The sequence below is a fragment of the Dreissena polymorpha genome, chromosome 3 (assembly GCF_020536995.1).
Source record: "Dreissena polymorpha isolate Duluth1 chromosome 3, UMN_Dpol_1.0, whole genome shotgun sequence".
NCBI lineage: Eukaryota > Metazoa > Mollusca > Bivalvia > Myida > Dreissenidae > Dreissena > Dreissena polymorpha.
This window is the reverse complement of record NC_068357.1, coordinates 70027441-70039310: the sequence shown is the minus strand read 5'-3', so window position 1 is coordinate 70039310 and position 11870 is coordinate 70027441. Positions and strand designations below refer to the sequence as shown.

The 11870-nt window shown below is 36.8% G+C and overlaps 1 protein-coding gene across 2 annotated transcripts; it reads right to left on the bottom strand.

The window, feature by feature from the left end:
• Positions 1-2262: 2262 nt before the first annotated feature.
• On the bottom strand, positions 2263-8637 carry LOC127874667 (uncharacterized). Of its 2 annotated transcripts, none has more exons than XM_052419138.1 (4): positions 8486-8637; positions 4913-5898; positions 4353-4472; positions 2263-2759 (listed from the first exon to the last, which is right to left on the bottom strand). In XM_052419138.1, exons 2-4 carry the CDS (start codon positions 5895-5897, stop codon positions 2527-2529), a joined length of 1338 nt encoding a protein of 445 aa, XP_052275098.1. In that variant the 5' UTR covers position 5898; positions 8486-8637; the 3' UTR covers positions 2263-2526. The 2 variants fall into 2 exon arrangements, with proteins under 2 accessions (XP_052275098.1, XP_052275099.1); XM_052419139.1 differs by having other exon boundaries at positions 4913-5644.
• Between the last annotated feature and the right edge of the window lie 3233 nt (positions 8638-11870).

Here is an 11870-nt window from a genome sequence, read left to right as displayed (position 1 = left end):
ACTTTACGCACATGCATTAAACCCCCTTTTCACAGAGCGCGGCCTTTAATGGTTTCGTTTCTACGTGATGACAGATTATGTAATACTTAACTGATCTAATGTCATCAATTTGCTATCCGAAGCAAACAACTGTTGTCTAATACAGAGTCAACACTTTAAGAATAAATGTTTAAAGTAGAAACATGCTTCTTTTTGTATAAACACATGGTGGTCACTTACAGTTGCTAGGAGCATCAATAAATTGTACTCAGTGAAGAAAAATATAAACAGAAGTTTTAATGGCACATTTACAAAAAATAAAGTCACTTTGTGAACATAAAACATTGACAATATAATGTATTCTTAATTTTTAGTGGGCTAATTGTGCAAAACACGAACTGGATCTGGAAAGAAAATAATTTCTGGCAAAGGGAGACAATACAAATATTTCAAATTAAATATTATCAACATTATTATTCTCCCTTTGCTTAAACAAAATCTATATATCGTAAAAAGCATTACTAAGTTGATTCTGATCTGGTCATATAATGCTTTTTATGAACAGACACATATATTTGTTATTTAGTTCAAAAGTAGGTATATTTTAGTATTAATTTTAAAACTACATACACATAATATTAAATTGTACGTAATAAGATAGAAAAAAATAAACAAGCAAATAAATGTGCAGGCAGTAAAAGGGAGATAGTCAAAACAAATTTAACCATTACTTTCCAGCAATTATTTTGTTCATTTTTAAAATGTGTTAATGTCAATTTGTTACTGGCAAGAACGTTAATTTGTTGCTGGCAAGAGTGTTAATTTGTTACTGGCAAGTACTGCCATTTTATTCCAAAAACATACATTCAACTACATACTGGGGCTTGACGGTACATTAAATTAATTATGATAGCATTGGGGAAAACATTTCTATCCAGGTTTCATAAAGATTTGATACTGAATGTTGCATCTAGTATTCACAATATATAAAATGTTGACGACAGGCGATACATCAATGCGGGGAATCACGTGGTCAGAATTGAGAAAACATGGCCGCCGATGCCTCGCTTAGATGGAAAAATTGAGTGTTCAAACAGGTACATCTTACTTATTACTTATTTGTTTTCAATCGAATGACGCCTATCATAGGGCCAGCCGGACGCGGTTTCATCGAGTATCAACCGTTTCCCTCTGGTTGGTCTGAGTGTGGAGATTACTCATGGAATATTTTGCGATTTCCTGAACCGTCAATTGCTGTTGTACACGGACTAACAATAATATAACTGTTTTCACACTAACTGTTAGCACGGTTTAAGTACCAGTTGTTGAAGCGGACGCATTGTAACTGGCAAAAAATGGATACATCGATTGCTAATGGCGTTATTTTCAAGGTAAAGTTGAGTTTCGATTGGTTTTGACGATTGCTGTTGAGCACGCACATGGCTGTTATACACGGACAACTTATAGATCAACTGTTGTTGAGCACGCACATGTCAAGGAATACCGTTTTCTCCACCGAATAGGTCTAAAACAACGTTGCATTGGCATGTTACCATTTAATATATTACCATTTTTAATGAAAATGCAAATACAGCTTACTACATTGGGTATAGTTGGCTACGTCAAAGGTATTGTGTCCGGTAAAAAAAATTTAGTTTGCATTTACCATTTTGATCAAAATTCGGTTACAACAAGATGTTATGAAAACATTGCTTGGGATAGTATATGGGGCGTTGGGGGTTATGGTTAAGGCCAGTCTCTGTTGATAAAACTAGAAAAAACAACAGTTTCCACACAATCAATTGAGATTTGGTTGAGATAATGTACTGAAAATGTGTGTGTCTGTAGGTAACATTATGACTTAGCTTGGGATTTCATCGTGGAGCTCTCGGGAAAAGTTCACTGTTACTAAGAATATAAAAGCAGCAAAAATATTGTGTCCGACCAATATTAACTTAAGTTTTTATTGATCAATCTTGATGACATTTTTGATAAGCTTTCATTGAAATCTTGCTTTGAACTTCATTTTGATCAAAACATAAAAAAGTATTTCTGCATAATGATTTGAATATTGATGGAGATACTTTGTAGATAGATTACACGTATACCTAGCTTGTGATTTCATTATGGATCAGGTGGTCTAAGATAAAGGTATCCTAAAAAATCCGGTAAAATCTTGAGCTTTTAGTTGGGTATTTTTCTGAAATTGTGTGTTGGTAGTTAACATGCAGACCTGACTTGTTATTCCAAATGTATATAAATTTATATGTTGAAAACACACGGTTTAATATGTGACAGTGTCATGTTTATTGTTAAGTCAAAATCCCGCAAAAATACAGATTTACTTCATACGTGCTTGCATAAGTATGTGCACATAGTAGTGGTAACTAGCTTGCAATTGAAGATTGCGGCTTGGTTAACTGCCGCCCTGCTAAGACGGAAATACTGTTGACAACGGCGAAAACATCAACGCAAAATATAACAAACAGAACTAGTCAATTATGGTTTGTTGAAAAAAAAAACTTTAAAAAGCCACATGTTCCCCTGTTATTTAAAACTGGGTCTTAAACAGGCAAAATAAGGGAAACACGAAGAGGGTATGTCCGCTATTTCCCTCTGCCCTAGCCAACTTTGGGTCACCTCCAGTTTCATCTGATACGTCACACCGATCACGTATTTCTCTGGACCAATTTCCGGAAGTTGTGAAGGGTGTCGGACCGCAGTGAACTCCACGTTGCGAGCGGTAATGTCATCACTGACTGATGTTGTGGAACGCGTATCTTAAATAAGAAAAAGTAATTAAATTTCGGCCATGTATGCGATTTCAAATATGAATACAAAGGAGGTGAATATATTGCATAGCTCGACATCTTGACGCATAACGAAGTTTATAAAATGTATAGAAAAAAAGTATTTGTTTATTACAGTTTCAATAATGTTGATTAAAGGCCATTCGTTTTTTTTTTGTTAACACCTTCATTCCCGATTATTATACTTTATGCCGAGCGCTCGTCAGGGAGGCAATCGTTACCACTTGATTTTACTAGCAGCCTGTTAGACAGCCGGCCAAGCTAGAGCGTACCCCATGTGAGGATCGAACTTTATGGACTTTGATCTCCCGTTTCGTACCTTACCATCAGGTCACGGCGGCGGATTATGTTTTGTTATACTAACACGATTTCACAGGAAAGCCGTCGTGATGCGATATTAAATCCAACACGATACATCTGCATTAATCAACAAGATGATTATATCTAGACATAACAAGAACTATTACCCCCTGTTCCGTAAGCGAACGCACTAACTTGAAGACCACGAAGACGAAACATGTTTTGTTAGACTAACACGATATTACATGTGACCAACGTAATGACTTGCTGTATTTTAGGACATGATTCTGCGAAAAACAATTATAGGGTTTTAATACATGTGCGTAATAAAATCGGGGTTTGATACACGTGCGTAAAGTATCGTCCCATATTAGCCTTCTTAGTCCGCACAGGTTACACAGGGACGACACTTTCTGCTGTTATCACAATTTCTGTTTTAAGAAAGTCGCTTCTTAGAAAAAAATCCAGTTTCGGCGGAACGTGTCGTCCCTGATTAGCCTGTGCGGACAGCACAGGGTAATATGGGACTGCACTTTACGTGCATGCATTTAACCCCCTTTTCATAGAGTGTGGCACATTTTTAGTTGGTCGCGTTAGCGGCCGACTAAATTTACAGAGCATGTTTTGCAAATCTGTGCTTAGCTAGCTTAAGTTCGCTAAGGATAGTAACTTACTATGCTAGGAACGATTATTGCTGCCTGTCTGCACTGCAGACGACGAATGCTTAGGAGCGTCTGCTCTACTACTCAGTCTACTGCAATGTGTATTTACCAGCGTGTAAGACGACATTGGCCAGTCTAGTGTTTATCATTTAAATCTGTACATATTGGCTGCTTTCAGGGGAAACGGGGCTTACTGCATGTCAAATAAGATTAGCCTGTGCACACTGATTAGCATGTGCAATGCGCACAGGCAAATCAAGTACGACACTTTCTGATATTGTGGTGTTTTTCGTTTAAATAGACTTTCTGGTACTGGGATGACAATTAATGCATATGCATTAAGCCCTGTTTTCCTAAAATGAAGCTTAAATTATCTTTTTTATAAATGATTTGAAAAAAAAAACACATCTCGACCTGTGCTTTAAGACACACTCTTTATAAATTTGAATAGGTTGTGGTCATTTCTAAACTTGCGATATAAAAAGCTATAACATAATTTTGAAAACTGAATTGCGTTTAAGATTATACAACAGCGAACAAATTCAGTGCCTTCAGCGCTTTGATTATGTTTGTCATAACCCAATGGCGAATTTATTCGTACTTGGTATTGGTGTTTGAGTTGTCATGTCCGACAGTGTGGCGGGATTGAAACGAGGCTTTTTCACCTCCTCGTGCGTGACGTCCGAGTGAAACAGATCATCGGGTTTCCTCGGAATGTTCACTGAAAATATTAGGCAGATTTCTTCACTATTAATAGTGAGCAGATTTGTTCACTGAAAGTAGTTTGTATATAATGCTTAGCAGAAAAAAGTGTAAAAATGTTTGACTTTAAGAAAATCGTGTGAAGATTTATTCACCTAAGTGAAGTTTGGAGAAATATTCACTAAAAATGTCCAGACATTTATTCACTGAAAATAGTGTGGAGGTTTCTTAAAAAAAACAATAGTGAGGAGATTTCCTGTAACATATCTCAATCAATATTGAATGATTTTTTTTCTGGAAACGTCATTTGAAGTAAATATATTAACTAGATACCTGCACATATCATCAGGACTACCAACTGAAATAACTTTAAACGGGACAAATTTTACTTATCGAATGCCGAAGGGACAAGAGTTGTGGTTTGAACTGAAAGGAAACACTTTAAAATAGATCAATTACCTTTTCCCAACGCGGATAAAAGCCCCACCCAGTAAGTGAAGGCGCCATTCGTTCCAACCATGTACAGGTTTTGGTTGTCATCAAATTTCTTGATCATTTCGTTAGATTCGTTTTCCACGAATACGATCAATTTCGTTTCGACATCGATACACTGTTCGCACAGCACTTTCACGCGATCATTTACGGCACTGATTTTTTTATTATATGTTTCCCTGAAACTACTGATGCCAAGTAAATCCTCAATAGCACCAACGTACATTACCACACATTCTGAGTTTTTTCTGTAGGTATCGAGAATTGTCTCCGACCTATCGCCGGCACCTTTAGACGGTTCCGTGGCTGAATGATCACCGTCATTGTATCGGCACGTAAGTTTCATGTCGGCTTCGAGCACCTTTCTCTGCTTATCCATCCATCTAATCTGTGCATCGTTATTAGGATCGATTTCAAAGAAAACCGAGACATTCCGACGAGATTTTCCGTTTTTTACCGGACTATGACGAGAGTTGCCGTGTTTTTCCGGACTCGGGAACATGAACATGATCACTTTGGGAACCCAACAGTCCGCATCATCCCAAACGTTCTTAATCGTAATGATTCGTTCTTTTGCTCTCTCTATTGTTCTGTCTAAAGCCCTCTTTTTTTCCTCGGTATTATCTACGTTTAGGTGTTTGAATGCAGATTTAATTTCTGCGCAAGCAACTCGACCTGCTTGAAGCTTGGAATCTATCACTACAATGAAAGTGGTCTCGTAAAATTCCTTAAAACGACATAGAATTGTACTCAGAAATTCGTCTGTTTCGCCATGGACAATGAAAACAGTTTTGCAATTTTCTGGAAGTGATAGCTGACTTTGTTCACGTGACCATGTCGCTAACGGTATTACGCTTACGTCACATCCGCTGTATAGTTTGAAAGTTGCTTTCATTTTTCTGGCACATTCCTCTGCGCATTCGTCGTACACCAATTTATCTTTCTTGGTCATTCTAATAAAGGTTCAATTTAACATGATTAGTATATCAAATCAGCGAATCCCATAAAAAGATGAAAGACAAAGTTTTTAATAGCGGGAAAATAACATAAGGCCTTAACATTTGATATTTGTTCTTCATTCTAATAAGAAAAAATCCATTAACGTGCATATGACATTTTTATTTCAATTTGTTTAGGAAATCAGCGACTGCTAAAAATACAAGAACTTCATATCAATAGAAATGTACACACACATTATCATATCGATGCTTTTTAAATTTTGGTAATGTTTTTTTTATTTCAATTAGTAAATCCGCAACTTAGAGAAAAAATCCTGACTTTTAATAAGGTTGACATAAATTGTCAACGGAGATTTGCAATAACAGCTCTCTTCATAATGACCTATATATAACAGTCGATGTTAACATCACAGTTTGTATTTCTGTAATGCCTGGTAAAATACGTGTAGCGCATGTAGGTATGTTGTCTACTAAATATTGTTATGACACTAGAACATATGTTTAAAACCATTTTCTTTCATTGAGATTATACATGATAAGCCTTGGTCTTATTAGATGATACATTATAATAAAAACTGTGTATGAAGGTTCAATTAATTAATGAGCACATTTTACCAATACTTTTCTAGCATCTATAATAACTGTTATATAAAATGTTCATAACTTTGAAATAATAGACTTGAATTGAGTATCTTATAAAAGTTCGCTTTTTATGCCCCCCGATCGAATGATCAGGGGTATTGTTTTTGGCCTGTCTTTGTGTGTGTCTGTCCCAAAACTTTAACCTTCCTCATAACTTTTGTAATATTGAAGATGGCAACTTGTTATTTGGCATGCATGTGTATCTAATGGAGCTGCACATTTTGAGTGGTGAAAGGTAAAGGTCAAGGCCATCCTTCCAGGTCAAAGGTAAAATATATGGCTTCAAAGCGCAGTAGGGGGCATTTGCTTTTGTTTATTTTAACAACACAAACTTACAATAAAAGGTGTGATCATAGCGTTATTAATTTTCTCAAACCAAACTTGCCAATTTTAAGTTTCTTCGCCGAGACTACGTATGTAGTTTAAGGTTTTTTTTAAGGTCTATACCACAGGTGGTTAGCGTGTTGCTATGGTAATAATAAGTAAAAACATCATATTGAATGAAAAAAGTTAAATTATAACAAAAAATCAACTTTTCTGAAAAAAAAACACAAACATTTAGCTATCAAATATATAATTAAACAATGTATTCAACTCAAAATGAACCGAAAACAGGGTTAGTCGCTTTGAACAGCTATTTCCTCATCAGTTGTGCAGCGATTTCCACGAACTCTGTCGTATTAAACGCAGAAATAAATTTCTTGAAATGTACATATCTTGCCATATTTCACAATTGCTTGGTCAAATTTTAAGGAATAACACGATACACAACTCGCGTGACCTACTCGTCGACTTTCCGCTTTTATGGTAGTTTTCGTTTACGGAAAATCTCTTTTTTACAAAAATCCAGTTTAAGCGGAAAGTGTCGTCCCTGATTAGCCCTAGCGGACTGCACAGGCGAATCTGGGACGTCACTTTACGCATTTGCATAGAACCTTCTTTTCACAGGGTAGGGTCCATATATTTTAGGGTTTGACTGTACAGCCAGGGATTTCATGAACGTTTGAAAACTGAAACTTCTGAGCATCGTGTCTCTTATTTTGTGTTTCTCAGCATAGGTTTCTGTTCTCCCCATTGTCAGGAAACCCTAGCTTAAACATCAGTTTGGGATTATGAGAACGTTATTGTAAGCTTTGATTTAGGGGAATGCTGCATATTTTTTACAGAAATATTTAACTGCGAAGAGGCTTTTATTAGAGTATTCCATTTTAACCCATTTATGCCTAGCGTTTAGAAAAAAGGCCTTGGCAAACAGCGTAGACCCAGATGAGACGCCGCATGATGCGGCGTCTCATTAGGGCCTGCGCTGTTTGCTTAAAGGAATGTCTGTAAGAAATATTATAAATATAGAAATAACTATACTAGACATCCTAAATTTTGGAAATAAATTGATCGAATTCAGAAAGATGGGAGAGTCCACTAGGCATACATGGGTTAAATAATTTTAACGCGACGAACGCACGCACGTAATTAAGTTCATCGGATATATATTGCAAAGTTTAAGTAATATATCAATGAATGCAGGTGCGACGTTTTGAAAGCCCTCGTTTTCATAGTGTTGTATATCGGAAGTTTTGACCGATTTCTGGAGAGTTTTGATTACATCTACGACCGCAATTTCGGGAGTACGATATCACTTGGGAAAAGGTTACTCCAGTAAATACTACCCCTGTACAGCAAACATAAATAACTAGCGTGCTTTTTTTCCTACCATTGATTCGTATTAATGTTTGTTTCACTGCCTCAATTATCATGTACATAATTCCACGTATTATTTATTCGTTTTCAAACGTTATTGACATGTAGTTGTTTTTTAAAACTTAGTTTTTTTTCAGTTTATACAACTTAACATGCACAAGTGTACATTTAAAACGCGCATTTTAAAACAAATATATACACAGATTGTAGTTTTAAGAGTACAAACCAGCACCAAACGTACCTGTCTAATATTTAATATCTATCCAAAGCATCAATACGCGTGGATCCTAACAAGAACAAAGTTTAAATTGACAAACTGAAATGTACGAACATAACTCAAATCACAATCGATAAGCAATATTCTATTGCGGATCATTGTAACTTCCTCCTATACTCACGTTTAAAGTGTGTGCTCAAACGTCGGCCTCATCGATTGAATAGTTCGATAAAACTGAATTCTGTCTATATCGCACATTACAGTGGCATACCTGCTTTGGCAGTTCAGGTGAATTGTATAACACACATTGCGAATTTCTGTTGGTTGCACAAATAGTTTTGAACTAGAGACAATTACCTTTGGTAATCCCTAACATTTCAAGAATGTGTATAGCCGTAAATGCCTTTTTAAACGAATGAACAAACTAATTATAAGGGGGGTAAGAGAGCTTTATTACTAAATCAAAAACTAACTACAGCTTCGTAAAACTAATGCTGAAAAGCGCGCCTGGTATGAAAATACAACCAAAGACAATAATAAGCGTAATTAAATATGTGCAACAAGCGCGCAATACAAATAAACAACATGAGAAATTCAGAAAAACAACAACATAAAATTGGCGCATTTGAACTGCATCGGTACACAAAGCATTAATATACATAAAAGATATATGCCAATCAATGTTATATATAAAAGCGCATCACAGAAACCATCATGATAAGGCGCACAAAGCCAATAGATAATGGCCATACAAAAGAACCTTATCGTTGCACTTAAATGAAATGTTCCCAATCCACACGTAGAAAGTAGATATTAGTGATCAGGTTTGTTGGAGAGATTGTTGTATGTTTTGGATAATTTTTTAAATCGGGTATTCACTTCGTTCGATATGTAATTTTGGAAACAGTTCGACCGCCAGTCGTCTAGCATTGTAATTGCCTCCGCGGAAAGTCCTATAGTGTAACAATAAGTTGCTCCACCCCGTCGGAAGGAATGGGAGAAAATATCAGATGTTGTATGATGATTTAAGCACTGACGTATTCTAGCCATAAATTTATCGCTTGTAAGGGGCATCAACAGACAATTAGCGCTAAAGACAAAGGCGGGCCCATTTGCATCAGCCTGGCGGGTAGACTGAGCGACGTGGAAGATCGCCTTGACAGGACACAGTTTATGGTCTTTCATGCGCGGCAGGGGTACATCGAAGGGTCTGGAACGAAACTGGATTGTCTTACTCCAGCGAAACTGCATAAGGGCTCCCCACGAGTAGAAAATTATGTCCCGTCTGCGAATATGTTTATCACAATCAAACTGGGAACTAGCGTCTAAGATCACATTGCTTTTGCGAAGAAGACCGTAAAACATGGTGAGCGCCACTGCCCACACTGTAGCGTCCAAACGAACATGATAGATCCAATTGATCCAGAATCACGTACAGCATATTCGGAGTAATTGGGCTTTTCCGCGTGACATGATCTCCCAGGTGACGACGTATTCCTTGTAAAACATACGTTAGTTTGAAGTTATTTGGAAGTGGATTAGGTAGTCCCCATTCAGCATGAAGAATGCGAACATTATTCATGTATTGCTTGATTGAGTAGAATTTTAAAGTTTGTGACAGAAATGCTGCGTAACGACAAAGCGTCGCCAAAGAAGCTGGCACAGCTGTATATCCATACTTAATGAAAAAGTTAAGACAACTTTTCCGATGGGAGGAATACGTTCTTTTAGTGTTGTGGGATAACGCATTGCCATAATAAAAAACAACTCTGCGATCGAGGTCATCTTCCGCAAGAGAAGTAATGCCTGCAATTAAAAATAACCACAATTTGCCATATTGTTCATCAGTCGAAGATACAGTTCGTTGCCCTGTTCCGACGGGATTTTGACATCGACAGGTCAAATTGTATCTAAACATTCAATGATAAAGAATGTTTATGCTGGGATATGTCGACCAATTACTTGCCTAAATTATCACAAAAGATTTACATGAAGTTCAAAGTATTTTTTCTCATATTTATTGATGTTTACATCGCACTATGTTGCCCTGTTCCGGTGCCTCTTTTCAGTTCCGACGGCTCACCGTTATTTTTACTAACCCGTAAAAATCACTAAAAGAGGTACATTAGGGGAATGCAAAACGTCTTAATATACTGCAGAAATAATATTTGCACAACTATTGGGGAACTGGCACCATGTTTAGTTACAAAATTAAAGACAGCGTTATAAAAGGCTATCACCAATTTAAAATAAGGCCTCCAATGCATACCGAGTTAAATGTGGACTTAGAATATACAAATTTGCATGATGAAAATGCAGCATTAGTGTGGATTCCACCTATTGAGGACTTTCTTCCAGAAATGAGACAGAATGTAACAGACCAAAGTCGTTTCTTAAGATTGTGTGAGATTGCAGGATTGCCCATAGGCCATGTGCCAAGAGGACTAGCTGGTGCATTCAGAAAAATCATTGAATTGGAGGGTAAAATCACCGCTTTAGCCACTGGAGAGCCCTGCCCTAGCTTTGCACCCTGGCAAGCCCCAGAAGCAACAGGTGTGGGTGTGGTCATTCCATGTGACTACATTATCACCTGTGCAGAGAATGACTTAAATATCATCTCTGATGCCATAGATAGAGAGAGAGAATAAAAGAATAAATTTAATAAAAGAGAAACAGAAAATGATTAAAAAAAGCATGGTGATATCGGATGTTAATGCCTGCTTACAGTTAATATTTATTGTTTGGGCCATACTAGGAGTCTATATCAACATATATACCGCCATGTGTTGGAAATATTTTAATAATCTCTTTCATATCAAAATATGGACAGACAGACAGACGAACATAGATAGGTTACTGAAATATTACTGGAGTCTGAGCAACTGACAATACAACAAAACAAGAGTTGTAAATTGATCATAAATTGTAAAATTGCAGGAATTTGCTAATTGCCCCTAAGGACACCCATCACTCAATTAAACGTCAAATCCACCGGAACTGGTCAAAAGTTATCCATTTATTTTTGTTATAATTTCATTCAGAGAACATATATTGATTAACATCATATTTTTAACATATGTTGTCTGTACCTGTGCAATAACTTCTGCACTATAAAATTTTACCTGCCATGCCTAAGAAAAATTTGACATGAAACTCATTATTCAAAACGCCATTTTCCCGATTCTCCACCAAGTAAAAACAAGTAAACCTGCCATAAAGTATGTTGGGATTTTGTTACCTAGGATAAAGATCTCGTCGATCATGTACTGCTTGTTCAACAATGGCACGTGTGCGAATAAAACTAAACCACTTTCGATTTGTGGCCGCCGCTATTTATCGGAAAAACATTCGGACTCCATCGGAACCGGTGAAACGTCGGAACAGGGCAACGAACTGTAGTCGCGAAACG

What these genes read in the sequence shown, in the direction of transcription:
- LOC127874667 (XM_052419138.1), bottom strand. Translation starts at nt 5,897, where the DNA reads ATGACCAAGAAAGATAAATTGGTGTACGACGAATGCGCAGAGGAATGT. An exon ending in TTTATCCGCGTTGGGAAAAG is followed by an intron (nt 4,473 to 4,912) that starts GTAATTGATCTA and finishes TAATATTTTCAG; the next exon opens with TGAACATTCCGAGGAAACCC. An exon ending in AACTCAAACACCAATACCAA is followed by an intron (nt 2,760 to 4,352) that starts GTACGAATAAAT and finishes TTCTTATTTAAG; the next exon opens with ATACGCGTTCCACAACATCA.